At 41.8% G+C, this 20665-nt stretch overlaps 1 protein-coding gene across 1 annotated transcript in view; it reads right to left on the bottom strand.

Moving 5' to 3' along the window:
• CLYBL (citrate lyase beta like) overlaps nucleotides 1–20665 on the bottom strand; it is a 107254-nt gene that overhangs the window by 25490 nt on the left and 61099 nt on the right. Inside the window, exons 3-4 of the mRNA XM_012644432.1 lie at nucleotides 5218–5406; nucleotides 879–980 (exon numbers count right to left, since the gene is read on the bottom strand). Of these exons, the coding sequence (XP_012499886.1) occupies nucleotides 879–980; nucleotides 5218–5406 (291 nt within the window). The remainder of the gene's footprint in view (nucleotides 1–878; nucleotides 981–5217; nucleotides 5407–20665) is intronic.

Raw genomic sequence — 20665 nt, 5'->3', positions numbered from 1 at the left:
ACAGCCCCACGCATCTCCGAGTTTCCTCTCGGAGCATTTGCTCACACATTCTCTCTCCAGTACAGTTCAGCCACCTTTTTTTCTTTGTTTTTAGTGATTTCTTTTCTCCTGCCCTTTGGGGAAAAAAAACGTAGGCTAGGAACTCTGAGAAGGGGGTGCTAGGTTGACGTTCACAGGTCAGGTGGAATGAGGGGCTTATTTTGTAAAACACTATAAATGCCCACTGATAAAGGGGAAAAAATACGAGCTAGCTATGAATTTAAGAATTTAAGGCAGGTAGTTTAATGCAACCAACAGTGGTTGAAAACACTTGGCTCAGCTAATCTTCCTGAATGTATATTGGAAAATATTTTATGTTCTAATGTGGCAAATTAAAATAATATACTACACATTATTTGTGTACATGAACTTACAAATAATAATTTTATCTGCTAGACATTATGGATAATGTTGTTACAGAGAGGCCAGAAAATTTCCTAATGAAAAGGCACGTGATAGAAAAGAACAACTCAAAGTTAATTCACAAGGGTGACCAAATCAATTTTTCATGTACATTTAGTCTATAAATGTAATAATTCAAAGCATATATTTACACAGTGATTATTTAATTGAAATTGTTACTAGGAATATATGAATATTTCATTTAACTATTTTGGACTGGGAAGCTTTCCCTTTCTGCTTAACCAATTTCTTTGTTTTCTAAGATGCTGACAACCTGGTTTTTGGACTGTTACAGAGAACAAGTGGTGCTGTACATTTCCTTTGCTTATAAATCTTTTTAGAAAAATATTTTAAGTAGATGTTAAAATTGAAAACAAAAGTTCTCTTTAGGTGATAAATAAAATACTAACTTATTAACCATGTTACGGTTGTCTTACCTTAAAATTAAGCAAACCCATTGCAGTTTCCACAAAAGGGATTAAGTTCATTGGTTGTTCAAGTTTTCGGCCTTTTAAGTATAGTGAGAATTTGTCTGAAAACTAAAACCAAAAGTGTCATAGGTGATTAGTGGGGGAAAAAATGTACAATCACTGAAATGTAGACATATAAGTAGTATTTAAGTCTTTGACCTGAGGAAGTAATATCCTAGCCTCTTTCATTCACACAAAAGAATTAAAAAAAAAGAAGAAAGACCAAAGAAAAAAGGTAACAAAATTCCCACCAAACTAAACAGTAAAACCTCAAGACATTACAATTTTTTTCCCCAAAGGAGTAGTTTGAGGCCTAGGAGTTGGAACTGGAAGGAGAGATTCTCCAGTTTAAATGCTTCCCTAAAAATATATTTACTTAAGACCTCTCAGCCTCAGTTCCTTAAATGCAAATGGTAGGCCCTTAAAACAATGCAGTCTTGCTCTACCTGCCATTCTGTTTTTGTTTTGTGCCCAGCGCTGACATCAGTGTTCAGCGGCCTTCTACACAGAATCCATATTATTTATTATAGCACCATTACCCTTTGTTCAGAAGGCTTTTCTTCATAATTTTTTAGCTTACCTAGGAAGACCTTAAAAAGGAAGTTTAATTCTTTGAAGACCAAAGCTCGCCAATTTTTTCCATGAGACCAGTTCACAGCTAGCTCTGTGCTGCCAGTGGGGTAGCCCAAATTCCAAAATCTATCATCTGGAAACATACAAAAGCTCTTGCACAGATTCCCCCCCCACCCCCACCTTTCAAAAGGGGGAAAAACACACTCTAAAGTGTAAATCTATTATGTCTATCTAGATCCAATAAGATGTGGGGAGATAGAAAAGAAACACAGGTATGATAAAGATATTTTTGTAAATAAAGATGAAAACATATATATCCATTTTAAATTTAAGGAATACTCAGCTATTAATGGATATCAAAGGAAAAGGGAATTTTAATCATCTCTCCATTCAGTCTCAGTTGGGTAAATCATATCTAAGAGATTTGCATAAATATAAACCATCAAAGACTTTTCATCTTCAAAGGGGGTTTCAAGACCCTATAAGCTTTGTACTGTAATCATCACAGGTCACCACCCTGCAGGAATAAGGCTGCTATGGCAACATAAAAAAACTAATGCTTAAGGCTTAGCATAATATTCTGACTAATAGAAAGGAAACTCATTTGAAAAGCTGGCAGCCTATTTACCAGAAGCGGGATTAGAGGTGTTATTTCCCCTTTTAGCTGCCCCTCCTCGTCTGTGCTCCCCCTCCCCAAAAAAATCTAATCACCGGGATCTTTAAAAAGCTTTTGAGCAATTTGCAGTAACTTTACAATTAGGCTAAAATAAATCACAGCTTTCAGTAATGAAGAATTATTCCCAGTTGCTCCCCCTGCCCCCCCTCGGACAGCATCATCATCACCTCCTCAGCAACTTTTCAGGGGGAGGAATAACTCCACCAAAATAGCAGGCCATGGTATAAGGGGACAAAATGCACAGTATTTGATGTAAATGAAAATAAAACATGATTTTGCCTCATGTAAGCTAGAAAACGGTAGTGAAATATTAGGGGTTTCGTTGTTAAATGTGTAGTAGGGCATTTCCCCCCTCATTAAAAAAAAGAAAACTTGCAAAGTTACTTGCCCCATTCTTTGCAATAATAGTTATAACTACAAAAATCAAAAAGTTTAAAACTAGGTAAACACCTTACAATAGAGTCTCTGTTCTTAGTGAGAAAAACCTGTAATGCCTTTTGTTTTTAAGCCAATAGAGGCATTTAAAAATTAAATATTCTAGCCCATCCTCCTCCTCCTCCTCCCCCTCTTTCTTAAAAAATTGCATTAAGTACTAACACAAAAGGTAACTAGTGGAGAAGTTTCAATTAATTTTTTCAAAAGGAGACGATTAAATGTTTCCGGCCTGGTAAAGTGTTCATTTCAGCGAGGTGGAGGGGCTGGGGTGTGGGGGGAGGAGAGAAGGGGGAGAAATCACAAAGAGAGTGGGGAGGAGACAAAGTCGCAGGGCTCAGCAATGCCTTCAATTCCAGTGCACACCCGATAGTGTGCTGGAAGAATGCACACTGTTCGGGATTTGTGGGAGAATTGTCCCACGACAAAGGAGGCAGAGTTACGCTTGTTATAGTCCAATAAGCCATGCCAGTCAAACAAGAACCCACACTAGCGACAAAAGGCGAGCAAGAGATTCTCACACAAAAGAAAACAAGTAAGCCCATCTTTCAGTTGTGCATCGGGCTCTGGGCTTTATGCTTCGCATAAATACAAACGGAGAGGGAAAAATAAACAGCCAATAAGACTTCTGTTAACTAGAAGTCCTATTTAGATTTCAGTAGGTTTCTCACATCCAAGGATTTCAAACAGCAAACAGAAGCCATAGCTGAGGGCTGGGTGGGCCCCCCAGCCCCCATCTTAAATTAAGGGTAATAACGGTGATAAATAGGCATTAACTATGAAACCAAAAGGGAACAGTGACTCCAGAGTCCATGTGAATCAACTTAAGACATATCTGAATGGGGTCAGAGCCCTCCAGGATATTAACATAATCTAACCAGTATCTCCCAGCTTCTCAGGGTAACCTTGGAAAGAAGAACTCCAGTTTAATAAGTAAATATTGGTCCTTGAATCTGGGCCTTCTCCAAGAAGAATCCAACACAGAGCTGTCCCAAAGAAATGGAATGGCAGTTACATATATAATTTTAAAGTTTTTAGTAGCTCCATTAAAAGAGTGAAATGAGACAGGTGAATTTAATTTTAATAATCTCTTGTATTCAATACAATAGATCATTTCAATGTGTAATCGATATAAAAATTATTGAGATATTTTACATTGTTATTTTTTCTGGGTGTGGGGGCCCCAAGTCTTCAAAATCGGGTGTGTGTTTTGTACCTGCAGCACATCTCAATTTGCACTGGCCACATTTCACATGCTCAGTAGCCACATTGGCAGTGGCCATGGCACCAGGCTGCACCGACCCGTCATATCTGGGTGCATTAAAAAGGTGAGCAGTTAGGCCGGGCGCGGTGGCTCACGCCTGTAATCCTAGCACTCTGGGAGGCCCAGGCGGGTGGATCGCTCAAGGTTAGGAGTTCGAGACCAGCCTGAGCAAGAGCGAGACCCTGTCTCTACTAAAAAATAGAAAGAAATTATTTGGACAACTAAAAATCTATATAGAAAAAATTAGCCGGGCATGGTGGCACATGTCTGTAGTCCCAGCTACTCGGGAGGCTGAGGCAGTAGGATTGCTTGAGCCCAGGAGTTTGAGGTTGCTATGGGCTAGGCTGACGCCACGGCACTCTACTCCAGGCAACAGAGTGAGACTCTGTCTCAAAAAAAAAAAAAAAAAGGTGAGCAGTTTCGTCAGGTGTTACAACCACTCAGCACATTGCCGTGGTTGCACCCACAGCCTTAGAGATTATTCTAGATGTGGCTTCAAAACCACCACTGCCCACTAACGCTGACCACAAATACTTCCAGCATTCATATTTCACAGCCTCTCTGCCCTGGAATGGCACAAGGAAATGCTATTTTATTCAACAGAGATCTACAGAATAATAGCAACCCCCAAATAAAATCTAGTCCCCCTTCCCAGTTAAAACAATCATAGTATAATTAGGCCCCTTTCAGAAGTTTTCTTAAGTAATTTTACATGCCAACCACTTTACATTTCAGGTTTTTATTGGCTGAAAAGTCTGTCATGAAACACAAACACACCTGTCAGCAATTTAAAAAGGATGCACTAGAGAACTGTTCAGGAAATAATATCTGTGCTAATTAAAACCGCTAGTTAAAAGCTTCCTGTTTATTCCTCTAGTTGCCCTTAGGAGTGACCTTTTCCTCCCCTTCTTTGGGTTCACTTTTTCATATGCAGCTAATGTGCTCTCGCTGCCTATGATGATTTCAGGTGAATTGCAGGAAGAGCCACTTACGTCACGGCTCTTCCAGGTGGAGGCCTTGGCTTAGGACCTGGCAGGGTGGAAGAACGGATGAAATTCTCAGGCAACCTAGTTTCTAGGGATTGCTATGAGAGGGCTATTGAGGAGGCTGTTCTGTCCAAACCACAAATCCAGTTAGGAAGCAGATGCACCATTTCAAAAGTGGAGTTGTTCCATAGAACACTCTGGGCAAAGCCAGGTCCTCCTTGTTGAAGGGAATGGTCTCTTGCACTCACTCTTTTTTCTCAGCTCCTCCCCTTTCTGCTCTGTGTATGCATTTTCAAAATCTGTGTCACCCCAATCCCTTCTTTTTGCTATTCCTTAGGCGGTCCTGAGCCTTAAAGCAAAGCATTCACTACTCACCCATTGGATTTCTTCAGGACTTTCCACCTTGGGTAGCATGAGGCTGGAAGGAAGGACCCGGGATTGCAGAAGGGTCTCTAGGTCTTCTTCAGCCAGACCACTGGACACCGAGTTGACTCTCACACACTTTTCAGTTGGGCCCAGATCAAAGTCTTCAAGAGTTTTTACAATTCTCAGTCGAGCTTCATTCTATAAGTGTCCATAAAAATGTATCTCCTGAGTTTATTTTTATCACTGAGGGGAACATAATCAAATGGTCTCTGGAACTGTTATGTGGATGCAGAGTCTGAGCACCATTATATTTACATATTTCCTGTCCACCAAATACATATTTGAAAGAAGCCATCAAATCTGATAGGTGGTTGAGTTCTAGACTTCATTCAAAACGGCTATAACACAGCCGAGATCCACTATAATGCATACTGGTGAACTTCAAAACAGTAGTGTCATCTTGCTCGTTAGCATTATTTCCAAGGTATTATAAAATAATTAATTGGCAGTTTTTCATTGAATTGAGCATTAGCTAAGCATGGTTCTATGTCCTCTACCTGCATTTTCTCATTTAATAGACATAATATAACATCTGGATCATGGCAGTCTTTTCTGTCAGCATATTCGCATTATGGAAAAAATAAGGATTTGTTTTTCTTTTGCCACACATCATGCTTTTTTTTACTCCTTTTTTTACTTTATTTTTTGCAACTGAGTTGCATCTTGACATTCAATTAAGAAGATGCTCACAGCAGTCTGACACTCCATACTACAAAAAAAGCTCCAACTTATTTAGGTAGAAGGTAATAAATAACATCACCAAGAAATCCCATCATGAAGTGGCTGACAAATATATTTTTTTCTTTGATTTGACAGTCTTTGCTCCACAGTTAAGCTGGAAGGTTGAAAGTCGGCTTCAGTATTTGAATTTGTCCCCAGAAAAACTGTATGAAACCAGATCTGTTATTTATTGGCTTTGGGTTGGGGGTGATGAACTGGGGTGGGGGCAAGAAAGGAGAACACTGAGGGGGTGAAGCTGGAGTCCAGAGAAAGAAAGCACTTGGGGTCATTACTTCCTGCCAATTTTAGTTTCAAAAAAAAAATTCCTCCAACTTGCCAACAGCCCTCAACAAATTCTCATCGTCAGAATGAACACTTATCAAAAGTAGTTTCATTTGGGAAGGGTTTTTACGATACTAATAAAACTTTAAAGCTTCTCAGTGCTGATGAATGTGGTTTAAAAAAAAAAGTCTTAGCCATATACAGCCATTTGAAAAGCAATACTTATCTAGGAAAATAGCAAACCAAAGCGGAGACAAAAAAAGAATTATTTAAGCCAACACTGAGTCTAAGTCCAATCAACCAGATGAGCCAGGACAGCAGATTTAAACCAGACGGATGTAGGTCTATGATGGAGTGGAGGTAAGGAAGGCCTCCAAATGTGGTCTGAGTTAAACGGTGGTGAAACGGTAGCTTAGAGCTGTCAGGCCAAATGGAAACAGTACCTAGGACAGTTTAGGACAGCTCTGTGGAGCCCTGATTTACAGAGCTTCAACTGCCAATAATTAGGCCAAGCTTGGACAATAGCAAGAGAGAGCTTATACTAGCTGAAATCAGAGAGGAAGCAGCCAAAAATGGCTTGGTTTCACATCATCCTTTCGGTTATTCCACAGATATAAAATACATCTACTTTATCTGCGCTCTTGTTACAGCTACTAAATGTGGAAATCCTGAAGGTGAAGGGCAGAAGTTAGCTCCAGATCATGGTTCTAAGGCTGTCTAGAGCTGCCGAGAGAGTTGCTTCCAGCCTTTGGGCAGTGCATGCATTTAGATCCATGGCCGTGAGAGCCTAAATTGTGTTAGGCTCCGTGTAGCCTGTACAGCTACAAAAACCTGGGGACTGCTCCACTTTGTAAACATTTCAACTTCCAGGTTACCTTTCAATAACAAGTCAGCCTTGCAAAGGGTCTGCTGGAACAGAGTGAATGGAAAAATGAAAGGAACTCACTAGATCTTTCAGGCCAAACTGCATTTTTTTTTCTTTTTTTTAGACAGAGTCTCACTCTGTTGCCCTGGCTAGAGTGCCATGGCATCAGCCTACCGCACAGCAACCTCAAACTCCTGGGCTCAAGCGATCCTTCTGCCTCAGCCTCCCGAGTAGCTGGGACTACAGGCATGCGCCATGCCCGGCTAATTTTTTTCTATATATTTTAGTTGTCCAGCTAATCTCTTTCTATTTTTTCAGTAGAGACGGGGTCTCGCTCTTACTCTTGCTCAGGCTGGTCTCAAACTCCTGAGCTCAAACAATCCGCCTGCCTCGGCCTCCCAGAGTGCTAGGATTACAGGCGTGAGCCACTGCATCCGACCTCGAACTGCATTTTAAAACTTAAATTCTTTGAATCATCATCTCCATCCTCCACTTTAATCTGCATGTGCTCACCGACACAGGATCCCTGGCAGCATCGACTTCCTGGGGGACCTGCGGCCTTCTGATTTCAAAATTGTTCTTTTTTTTAAGCAACAGTGGAGGCAAGAAAAGCTTCATCTTTCTCTGCTGCACCCCTTTTAATAAAAGGATTTGTTCTATAAAATTTGGATTCAGTCAAAAAGGCCGCACTCAAGGATCCAGAAGGCCACATGTGGCCCCAAGGCCGCAGGTTCCCCACCTAACGTTAATTTTGGTGTCAAACGAAATCTGACCTCTAAGCTGTTTGGTTGTTTCCCTTGGATTTGAAGGGGACTGTTTGTTCAGAGTTGTGTTCTAAACCTATTTGTGATTTTTATCTAAAGTCAGATTGCCATGGTTTCAGCACATTCCGGTTTACTTAGTAAAATTCAGCCCTTGTGGAATTGGCTGCAAATGAAGTACCTAATTCCAATTTTAGGCATAATCTGATTAGTACTTTTCATATTACAATAATGAGCAGTGAATACTCAGCATTATATTAGACCTTTTTTTTTTTTTTGGCTCAGAATTAAAACCAAGCTCTTTCCACTTCATCATTCTGTACCCTTCCAAAAAAAGATGATGGCTTTGGAGGTATATTGCCACACAGCACTCTTACTAACAGGCTGTTGCTTGTTACAATTTACATAAACTAAGTGTGCATCCCTCTGGTATGTATCCCAAAATATCCTACAACTTTGCTGAATTTACACTAACCAACAAGCATGTTGATTTTTTTTTCCTTTTTGGTATTTTAAGGGTGAAATATGTTACTGTGCTAGCAAACACACCCATGCCATCTGTTGGGTTGGGAGGAAGGCAGTTTCTAAGAACAATTAAGTTTAGTTCTGGGTGTTAAGTTAGAAAGAGTCACAGTCCACCCAGTTGTGAAAACAAAGAAATACTGTTCATTCTGTTCTCTCTCTGTGCAACACACACCTTACTGCCTGCTACCATCTCCCTCATCTCTATCGTCTCGTCCCCTTCACACTTTCCTTATCTTTTTCTTTCTCTATGGCTCCTGGCTGACCCTAACCATCCTCCAATCTCCACCCTAGGTGGATTCGCAAGAGATGGCCTGGCAGACACCGGTCTCTTGGAAGGGCCCTCAGAGTGATCTGCTGTGGTTATTGGGAGGTAAGTGCTTCCTGGAGAAAGAAGAAAAAGGAAATTAAAGTAAAAGAGGCCATTCAAAAGAGACCGTTTTGAGGGCTCTTACATCCTGGGAGCAATACAGATTGTTCAAAATGAAGTTTAAAAGGGACCATATTCTAAGTGTGTTAATGGCACAGGACAGTCTTGGTAAGCCATTCTCACTGTGGAATGAATGAACTTATCCCTCTAACATCTGATAAGCTGGAAAAGACTGAATAATGGAATTAAGTCCCTTATCAACAGTTAAGTTAGATCTTTGGAGACTGATTACCACAGTGTGCTCTGTATCGTGTTTGATTCCAGAGGTGGACTCTGCAGAGGTCACGGAGAAAGTTGGCACATACTGGAATCTTTCCAGGCCCCTGTTCTAAAAAATGGTGTTCCCAAAGTTCCTGCATTCAATCGATATTTCGTGCCATGGGCTGCTCAGTGCAGTGGACCAGTGGCTAATAAACTTGTCCTTATCCATAAGCCACTGTATTATGTGACTCTGTCTGGGCCAGGAACCAAGGCGTGCTATGATTTCAGAGACTGGATTCTTATCACCTGGGGAAGAGACATGCTCTGGTGACGTAAGACAGCAGATAAATCAACCATCACCAAGACCTGCAGACTCCAAAATTAAAGGAGAAAATATGCGTGCAGTTGGTTCAATTGGCACCCATTAAAGCTAATAACTAATCATCCTCACAAGTTTCTAGCTCAGAATGATCAAATCTGCAAAGAAAACAACATCCGTCCGCTTTTACACTCCAGTGGAAGAGGTGGTCCCTCGCGGCAGGGCGGCACAGTCTCGCCATCTGGAGAATAAATCGAGTGTGAAGTACAGTATAGTTTGGGACCACGCTCCGTGGCGGCAGCTCAGCAGTCAGTTCATTAGTTCCAAACTTCCAGGGATTAGAGCGGCATCAATTCTACTGTCGGATAGGATGAGACAGACAGGAGACGAGATTCAAGGAGGATTGTGACAACCAAGAGGAGCCCCTTGGGCTTATTTATAAAACTACAAAGTATAAACATACCCAAATAAGTGCCTTAAATAATAGCATTATCACAGTTTCATAACATCTGAATTATCACCTTTCCCTTCGCCTTCCACCCTCCCTCCAAATCTTGAATGTTAACGTATAGTTGTTTTCAGAGAAAACCGCAGACAACCCTGGGTGCAACAGGAGCAAGCTATGCGGCCACCCCGAGATTTGGTAATTAAGAAATAGGAAAGACTTTCTAGACTCCAGGGAGATGCAAAACATTTGAGTAAAAAAAGGTACGATTAATATTTTCATCCTACGAAAGGCAAATAGACATGCCACATATTCAAAAACACTAGTAAATTCTATCTTTTCTGAATTTGTCCATTTCTTTTCATTTCGATTTTCTCTAATTTGTAAAATGATGTCACAGGCGTGGAGGGGTCCAAATTTGGAGCAGAAGATCCCAAGATTAGCATCTCTATTAAAATCTTTTTGAAAATTTCAAGATCGAGTTTGGTTTAAAATAAAAAACGGAGTGAATTGTTCCATTTAAGGATCTCCTTTTTTACATAACTTCTTTTTATACATTTATATTAAAAAAAAGCAGTGCTTTTGACATAAAACACCATCGCTAGTCAATTATATTGGCTTTTCTTATAAATGTGTAAAAATTCACCATAATAATGATCACAGAGACTGTTGTAGTGACTGCATTGGGAAAAAAAGCAAATGAATTCTCACTGATTATTACAACCTCGTAGTGTGTGTCTTTAGGCAAGGTGATAGTGTTGAGTGTTCTAGCTCATTATTTTTTCCACATGAAAAAGAAGTCTTGGTTTGCTTGTTTTTGAATAAAAGAAACTCTATAACAGTATTAAACATACCATGTGTTAACTGCCTTAAAATTTCATGTGTTGATTCATCTCACAAACAAACTATTACATGCCAGACCTCCTGTTTACTCTGAAAGTATAGGTTTTGGGAGAGCAAAGTTTTTGATGCGCTAACCATGAAAGATATATTAAAACACAGGTTTATACTAAAATGCTAAATCAACTTTCATTCAAAGAACTAAGAAGACTCAGGATGTATATGGATGGGTAGTTCATAACGTATAATTGGTATTTCTGAACTTCAGAGATTTAAGTGCAAAAGAGAAAACCAAAAAAAACATTAAAACACAATAAATCTAGGAACAGAATTTATTTTGAAGGTCTCTAAGCAATTAAAAATATTTTTAAAAGATATTAGGGCAATGGCTTTGAGTCATAGAAGCCTATACATTTGTCAGAATTCATGGAATGCACACTTTAAATTTGTACATTTCACTGCATAAATTTCACTTTAAAAGCATGAAGAGAACTGTAAACAAATATTGAATTCTAGTCAATTATATGCATGCAGAAGTGGTTAAGGGGAAGTGTACTGCTGTCTGCAACTTACTTTGAAACGAATACAAAAAGATGAATTGATGGATAGACAGACAGTTGGATGAACAGGCATGCATTGAGGCAGGCAGAGTAAACATTAATGGGAGAATATAGGAGGTTGGTAAATGTGTATTCACTGTACAATCTTTTGACTTTTCTGATGTTTGAAATTTTTGTAATGAAATCTGGGAAAAAATTTTAAGAAAGTTATCTCTAAATTATTGATAATTTTTGGAGCTGATTGATGAGTGTATGGGGGGTCTTTATGCTATTTTCTTTTCATTTGTATGTATTTGAATATTTCCACAATAAAAAGTTAAAAACTAGTGACTTAAACTTCACTTTACTTGTTATCTGTGGAAAATAATTTTGAGGAAGATCATTTTTAGGTTTGTGATTTTTTTGGTAACAACTTTAATGAGATAAAATTCACATGACATATGATTCATCCATTTAAAGTGTACAATTCAACGGCCTGTTAGCACATCCTTACAGATGTATAACCATCATTACAATCCATTTTAGAATATATTTATCACTCCCAAAAGAAACTATGTTTCTTAGCAGTCACTCCCATTTCCTCCCAACCCTCCTAGCCCTAGGCAACCACTAGTCTACTTTCCACCTGGAGATTTGCTTATTCTGGAATTATAAATGGAACCATGTAATACGTAGTTTTCTGTGACTAGCTTCTTTCACTTAGGATGTTTCAAGGTTCTTTCACATTGTAGCATGTATCAATATTTACTTCCTTTTTATTGCCATAAAATATTCCACTGTATGGATATATCACATTTTGTTTACTACCAGTTGATGGACATTTGGCTTGTTTCCACTTTTTGGCTTTTATGAGAAATGCTTCTGCGACATCCATGTACAAGTTTTTGTGTGGACGTATGTTTTTGTATCTCTTGGGTATACACTTAAGAGAAAGTGGAATTCCTGAGTCATACAGTAACTATGTGTTTAACCTTTTGAGGAACTGTCCACTGTTTTGCAAAGCAGCTGAGCCAGTTTACGGTTCCACCAGCAGTGTGTGCGGGTTACACTTGCTCCACGTCCTCATCCACGCTTTATCACCATCTGCCTTCTCGGTTACGGTCATCCCCGTGGGTGTGAAGTGGTCTCTCACTGTGGTTTTGATTTGCATTTCCCTGATGACTAATGATGTTGAGCATCTTTTCGTGTGCTTATTGGCACACGATCTTTTAGATCTTCTTTGGTGAGCTATCTATTCAAATCCTTTGCCCACTTAAAAAAAATTGAAGTAAAATATAACATAAAATTTTCCATTTTAACCATTCTTAAGTATGTAATTCATTGGCATTAATTACTTTTACGATTTGTGCAACCATCACCACTATTTCCAAAATGTTTTATCACCCCAAACAGAAACTTGGTAACATTAAGCAAAAACTCTCTCTTCTCCCCTGCTTGCAGCTTGTGGCAACCTGTAATCTACTTTCTGTATTTATGAATTTGTCTATTCCAGACATTTCCTATGGGTGAAATCATATAATATTTGTCCTTTGGTTCTGGCGTATTTCACTATGGATAACAACATTTTAAGGTTCATTCATGTTGTAGCATGTATCCGAACTTCATTCCTTTTCATGGCTGAATAATATTCCATTGTATGTATGTACCTCATTTTGTTTATGCACACATCTAATGATGGACACTTGAATTGTTTCCACATTGGGGTTATTGCTGCTATTAATATGGCATACTGTTTCTCTTCGAGTCCTTCTTTCAATTCTTTTGGGTATATATACCTAGGAGCAGACTTGCTGGATCACATGGTAATTCTATGTTTAGTTTTTTGAGGAACTGCCAAACTGTTGTCTACAATGGCTGCACCATTTTACCTTCCCACTAGCAAGGCACCAGGGTTCAGATTTCTCGACCTCCTCGAAAACACTTGTTATTTTCTGTTTTATTTATTTATTTATGTGCTTGTTTTTGATAACAGTCATCCCAGTGTATTGTGAGGTGGCATCTCACTATGGTTTTGTTTTGCATTTCCCTGATGACCAATGATGCGGAGCATCTTTTTGTGTGCTTACTGGCCATCTGTGTATCTTCTTTGCAGAAATAGCTATTCAAGTCCTTTGCCCATTTTTAAACAGGGTTATTTGTGTTTTTGTTGTTGAGTTATGAGGGTTCTTTATATATTCTGGATATTACTCCTTATCAGATATATGATTTGCAAACATTTTCTCCCATTCTGTAGTTGTCTTTTCACTTTCTCGATAGTGTCCTATGAAGCACATAAGTTATCAGTTAAGTCCAATTCATCTGTTTTTCTCTTTTGTTACCTGTGCTTTTGTGATCATTTTGAGAACACTGTCTAATGCAAGGCCACAAGATTTATGCCTATGTCTTCCTCTAGGAGTTTAAGAATTTTAGCTCTAACATTTAGGTCTTTTATATATTTTGAGTATATATTTTTGTATATGGTATGAGGTAGGGAGGTTTGTGATATTTTATTTTGTATTTTCATTCTTTACTTTTTGACAGACTACAATGAAAATTCCCTAGGAAGAGAAAACTCGAGTGGAAGGAAGGGGCTTACTCCCATCCGCCTCATCACCCAGCGTTGCCCTGGCCCCTGACCGGTGCTGGCCAGCACTGGCTTCCCTACTGCCACAGCCTGTCCACCACTGTCCCCCTTCTCCTCTTTCCTTTGCCCTCTCCCTACCTCCTTGGCCTTGGTCTGTCTTTGGGGGCCCTGACAGGTATCCCCCCTTGGCCTCCAAGGTGCTACAAACCCAAACCCATGGGGCAAGGCGGAGCTAGTGCCGAGAAGATGCCCTGGTTAGGCATGTGCTACCTGTGCTTTTTACATTTCTGGTTAGCTTTATGATTCTGTGTGGCTCTGAAGGACACTTTGTACACAACTTTTTAAAAAGATGAATTTATCTACTAAAAGCTTGCATTGCCTTTCTCGATACCCGTAACAACAGCCATGCTCAGATTTGTCTGTAGTTATGTTATCTGCTAGCTCATGGCTCTTCCCACTCTTATTATTTTCTTTGTTTTCACAACCTCAGAGGGGCAGCATTATAACTTTTGGTTTCTAGCAGGGTGGTGGAGGCACAGGGAGCCGGGAGGTTTGCTCCAGGCAGGACAATCTGGGAGTGGAAGAACCACGCACTTCAGAAGCTCTCTCCTGAGCGGCCCCGGCCATGTCCACATGACGGGAAGGATCCAGAGGAAAACCGAAAACACAATCACTCATCTAGTTGTCTTCTGTATTTAAGGCCAAATACTTGAAAACATTTAAATAATTGAGCAGATGTATCCTTTTCTTTAAGAATGTTCGTGATTCTGAAGAGAAAACTTCCTGAATACCGTGCCCAGATTCTGCGTGATGACCCTGGTCTGGTACATTTAAAATGTCTTAACCAGAGGGATTAATCAAATGCTATCCACCAGGTGCAGGGGACAGGTGTAGGGGGAGGGAAACGAGCTATAAATCACTCCCTGTTGAACTCCTTTGTCATCTAGTTGTGGTGATGAAAGGCCCATAGAAGGAGAAGAGGGTGACAGGTAGAGGCAGTGGAACAGATACTAGGGACCTTGGGACGCAGAGGCAGGAGGCCGCACTGCAGGCCGAGATGGGCTGGGGGGATTTCAGTAGGTGGGGAGGAGGGGGCAGCACTCAGCAGACAGCAGGAAGAGTGCAGAGGCAGGAATATTGAGGGAATGAAAGGCGGACAGTCCCCACAAGGGAGGCTAGGTCAGCAGGGTGCTTAAGCCTCGGGTGACAGAAAGGCAACGGGATTCCCAAGGGGCAGGGGCGAGCCCATGATGGAGGAATACGAGGGCGGAGGCTCCATCCCAGTGCGAGGCAAAGGTGGTGGTGGGGCAGGCTGGGAATTGCCGCTCACTAGGGAAGTATCTCCTGAGAGGTAGCCCTGAGCCCCTGACTGCATTCGGGGGGTCCACCCCGCTCCCCCACACAAAGTGGAGAAGGTCCCTGCTCAATCCCACCTGTGCAAGAGCTCCTTCTCTTGATGGTAGGAGGGCTTCTAGCTGTGAGGCTACTTGATTTTGTCTTTGGAATAGGTGTTTGCATGTGGGTTTCTGATCTGGGGGACTCAGTCGAGTGCACTGAGAGCCCTGGAAACCCCCCAGCACAGTGGCACTCAGGCCCCCCCTCAAGCACACCTTCTAATTGGTCTTGCTCTGCCCAGCCCGGTGAGGACGGAGAAGGTGGCTCCCTTCCCCGACTGGTACAAAGTACAGCCCAGAGCAAAGCTGCCCTCTCCCTCTCAACTCGCTATATTTATGTTTCCCCGACTTCTCTGGGTTAGAGGAGGTAATTAACTGTTTTGGTTTAAAAGCCCTCCTGCTGGGCCGCAGTCTGCGTGGGAGAATAAAAGTAAACAAGCAAAAGGGAACAGTGTCATCAAAGGACCTTGCACCTACCTTTCTTCATTATAAGGATGAAAACGTGCCATTTGCCACAGGTGCCACCGATCACCCACGCAGGGCAGGGTCTGCGGGCCTTTCGCTCTTTTGAATGGTAAATCAAGAGCGATCCGCTCATGCTTTAATGAGGCAGACTTGCCATGGTTCCAGATAGGAGTCAGATGACAGACGTGTCCCCTGCCCCCGGCCTGAGCAGTTTTAGAGTGATGCTCACAACGTATTCTGACTGATGACTTCCTCTAGTTCTCAAGCCGACCTGAGATACATTTGCTGAAACCAGATCCAAATTGTCCCCTTAACCTAAATATCAAGAACCAATTTTTTAAAAAGCAAAAGGTTTCTTGACTTCTGTGGAGGAAAACACTCGTTTCCCTGGCCATCACCAAATTTTGGAGGTGAGTCGGGCCTGCTTGTCTCTGAGGCTGCCCTAAGGTGGGTGACGAACGAGCTCGGCTGCGCCCACGTTGCTGCGGGAGATTCCTATCTGTGTGCCAACTGCTTCTACAACACTTCTCCAAGGTGCTGACACAGAGAATCTTGTCTTCATAAGTAGGTGGCTATAAAAGTTTACAGACAGAAGTATAAATGTCTAACGACAAGGCACACACAGCCTTGCAATTAAACACACTGAGCTAACGCTAATTTCAGCTAGCTGCAGGTCCAAGTCTGTGACCTCTCTTCCTGAGGAAGCATCACCCCGTGTGGCAGAAGCAGCATCCCAAACGAGGATGTTTTAGATTTGTAGCATGTTAATTAGTCCTCTCGGCAGCCACGAATGAAGAAGTCAGGTAACACAATAAGCTATGTGTTGGCAGAAATAGAACACAAAGAAATATTTCTTGCAGGTACATGAAACTGGATCATTACTCTCACAAACTACTTTTAAAGTAGGTGAGGCTTTAAAACTAAAAGGAATAAAAAAAAAGCTCTCCATGCAATATTACCAGTTGGTCCTACCTTTGTATGTTTTTATATCTGTAGCTCAAATATACAGTCATGCCCTCATTTTATAGCAGCTAATCATTTATTTTTATTTTATATATTTTTTTTACCGGTGTACCCCCAAGGGGGGGAGCCCCCTCGAGGGGGGAACCCCTGAGGGGGTGGGCGCCGAAAATCATTTATTTTTTAGAGATGTGGTCTCGCTATGTTGCCAGGCTGGAGTACAGTGGCTGTCCACAGGCTGATCATAGCTCTCTGCAGCCTCGAACCCCTAAGCTCAAGCCACCCTCCCACCTCAGCCTCTCAAGTAGCTGGGACCACAGGTGCAAACCACCATGCCTGGCCCATTTATTTATTTTTTTGGGGGGGGGACAGAGTCTCACTGTGTTGCCCAGGCTAGAGTGCCGTGGCGTCATCCTAGCTTACGGCAACCTCAAACTCCTGGGCTCAAGCAATCCTCCTGCCTCAGCCTCCCGAGTAGCTGGGACTACAAGTGTGCGCCACCATGCCTGGCTAATTTTTTCTATATATTTTTAGTTGTCCAATTAATTTCTTTCTAATTTTAGTAGAGACGGGGTTTCACTGTGTTGCCCGGGCTAGAGTGCCGTGGCATCATCCTAGCTCACGGCAACCTCAAACTCCTGGGCTCAAGCGATCCTCCTGCCTCAGCCTCCGAAGAAGCTGGGATTACAGGCATGTGCCACCATGCTTAATTTCTTTCTAATTTCAGTAGAGACGGGGTCTCGCTCTTGCTCAGGCTGGTTTCGAACTCCTGAGCTCAAACAATCCGCCCGCCTCGGCCTCCCAGAGAGTTAGGATTACAGGCGTGAGCCACCGCGCCTGGCCTGGCCCGTTTATTTTTATTTATTTATTTTTGTTTTTGTTTGTTTTGCTTCCTAATTATTTCCCAAAGAAAATCATAACTAAAAAAGGCTTTGTTTCTCTTAGGTGACAAATTTATAGGTATTAATATTTTAAAGGGTAGTACTTTTCCATCCTATTGTCTATTTTTTCTTTCTTTCTTTCTTTTTTTTTTTGAGATGGGGTCTCCTTCTGTTGCACAGGCAGGAGTGTGGTGGCATCAATGTAGCTCACTGCAGCCTTGAACTTCTGAGATCTAGTGATCCTCCCACCTCAGCCACCCGAGAAGCTAAGACTACAGGTGTCTACCACCATGTCTGGCTAATTTTTTATTTTTTATAGAGATGAGGTCTTGCTATGTTGCCCAGGCTGGTCTCAAACTCCCGGTCTCAAGCGATCCTCCCACCTTGCCCCCCAAAGTGCTGGGATTACAGGTGTGAGCCACTGTGCCTGGCTTCTTTGTCTATTTTATTTTCTTCTAAAATCAACAAGGAAAAGAAAAGAAAATGGAATATGGAAAAACTGAAGAATGGAGGTGATGATGGCTATCAGGACACTTTATTTTGGGGGATAAAAGGCAGATTGAGAGTTGCTTGTGAACTGAGGTTTGGTTACGGCAAAGGGCCCTCATCAAGGGTCCGGCCGCATGGGAGGAGGTCTCTCTGCAGTGTGTTAGGGTGTGCCACGGACAGCCTCTGGAGACACGCACTGCGCAGACAGCGGCAGAGCCCGTGTCACGTGACCTAGCTCACGAACACCGGGAGCTCCGGATCGTCTATAATTAAATGTTTTTCTGGAGCGATGCTAATACAACAATGCCGTGGCTGGCACCGCACTTGGTTTTCACCGCGCTTTCCACCTTTTCCTCTTGCCAGCTCTTCACGTCGACTTTCTCTGCAGCTTCATTCCTTCACTGGTGCCAGGCAGGCGCACTGCGCAACCACTTGGGTTTTCTTCCCTCTTTTTGCGCCCAGTAAATTTTCATAAAGCATTTAACGTGAGAACAAGCAGGTTAATTTACCGTGCTGGTGAGCCAGGCGCCCTGCAACACTGCCATGTTTTGGCTTCTGAGTCAGAGGCCTCAGTCCCAGTGGCGAGGACTCTTGCCAGAGCCTTCTCTGTGCAGACACCAGGTGTGATTTAGCATAACAGATTGTGCGGACGCTCAACGGCTTCTATGAACCGTGCGTCAAAACCAAATTGTCTCCTTCATGGAAGATGAAGATGAAAGTCTCCTGGGCTGGAAGTTCTGCCAGGAAAGGCCTCTGGACACATAGGAAATGGGAAAATCACCCCACCTTGCAACACACGCCGGTTTCAGGAACGTTTACGTTCTCCTTAACGATGTCAGTACCTTGTTAAAATCCTTTGTCATGTCACAATACTGTTTTCCTCGAACAACAGGTAGGCAGTGAAAACTAAGGTGTTTTTTTTTTTAATATACAAAGAGGATATATAAAAAATGGATTTGGAAATTTTATCCAAATATTTATTTTATCCAGATATATTATCCAATTTTACCCATATATATTCATTTTATCATTGAATCTGGCCTTTGATGTATTCCTAGTCAATTGCTTGAACCATGCATGAAATCATGACGGTGACACTGAACGCTCATGTTCTAGATGTCAGCTCTCATGGCTATGAGGATGCTGCTTGGGGAAGACTTTCAGGGAAGAAGCCAAGCTTTGTGTAACACAGTGTAGATCCCAGAGATGAGAATGGCCTGTTCCTGAAGATGGTAAGATTAGTGAGCCTTCAGGCCTGAAGCTAAGACACAGGTCAGACCACAGGGACAGTGACTAAAGTCACAAGAGGACACAGAAGATGATTTCGGAACAAGCTCAGCAAATACAACTGCCAGAATTACCAGTCTTTCTATCCAGACAACTGCCAGGGGCAACTCAACGCTTAGTGATGTCCAGTTAGCTAAGGAGAGGACCAATGGCATCCCAATGGTATAGAAATGCCAATGGCTTTGGAATAAAATTCTTGTCCTCAGATGTTCAAAATCACCTGATGATGATGTAAATGTATACACAGTCCTTTTTAAACTTTTCAAAGGCTTTCATACTTGCAATCTCATTTGCTCTCACAACAGTTCTAAGGTGTGCACAGTCTAGATTTTATTATCCACATCTGCGTGGAGAACAGAGCAGTTAAGAGACTTCTTTGGAGGCCACACAACTAGTCAGCCATCAAGGTGAGGAAGAACTCATGTGTAGGGCTCCCAATCTTGTGTTTTGTCTGCAGAACTCCTGGTACCCTAGAGCATTGATGAGTTACCCAACTGGCTACAATAAACTATTTTTTTCTGCTAAAATTCAGTAGAGTAGATTCTGTGGTTGGCTACCAGGAGTCCTGGCCAATACAGGGATCACATTACACATGCATTCTATCACCTGTCTTTTTTATGCCACAACAGGTAGGTATCAGTACCTCTATGCAGGGCATGCTCTGCATAATCATTTGTAATGACCGCAAGTATTCTATTGCATGGATATGCCACCATCTATCTCAGCAATCCTCTAGTGATTAAGATTTAAATTTTCCCTGGTTGTTTGCCATTAATTCATTCATTTCATTCAAGAGATATTTATTGACTATGCTTTAGGTGCCAGGTACTATTTTCAGTCATGGAGAGAACAGCTCCCTGCCTAAGTGGAACTTACATTCTAGTCAGGAAAACAGCTAATAAACAAGTAAACCAATAAACAATTGCAGGCTGAGAAAAGACCTATTAAGAGAACAGAATTAAGTAATGGGATAGGAGTGATGGCGGGTGCTTGAGACAGGGTAGCAAAATAGGATGTGACATTTGCCCTGATACCTGAAAGATTATGTAAACAAAGCTGTAACAAGTACCCCAGAACAGTCACCATAGAATCTTGCCTGAATATTCCCTTAGGATAAATCCTAGAAATGCGAATGCTAGGCCAGATGACCTGCTCCTTAGGCTCCAAAGGAATGGCCATGAAGCTCCAATCTCACGGCCTCCTCCAAACCAGCTCTGGAGCCAGCAAGTCTTGCCTCAAGTCCCCACTGTGCCTGATGACTGCCTGTGTAAGAGACAGGACAGTCAATTAACCAGACTGTGCCTCAGTTTCCTCCTCTGCAAGATGAGGACAGTAATAGTGCCTGACACAGGGATTGGTGAGGATTGAAAAGGTTTAACATAAGCAATTCATAAATGTTAGATTTTTTTAAAA

This window comes from Propithecus coquereli, unplaced genomic scaffold, assembly GCF_000956105.1.
Source record: "Propithecus coquereli isolate 6110/MARCELLA unplaced genomic scaffold, Pcoq_1.0 Scaffold212, whole genome shotgun sequence".
Classification (NCBI taxonomy): domain Eukaryota; kingdom Metazoa; phylum Chordata; class Mammalia; order Primates; family Indriidae; genus Propithecus; species Propithecus coquereli.
This window is presented reverse-complemented; position numbering and strand designations above follow the sequence as displayed.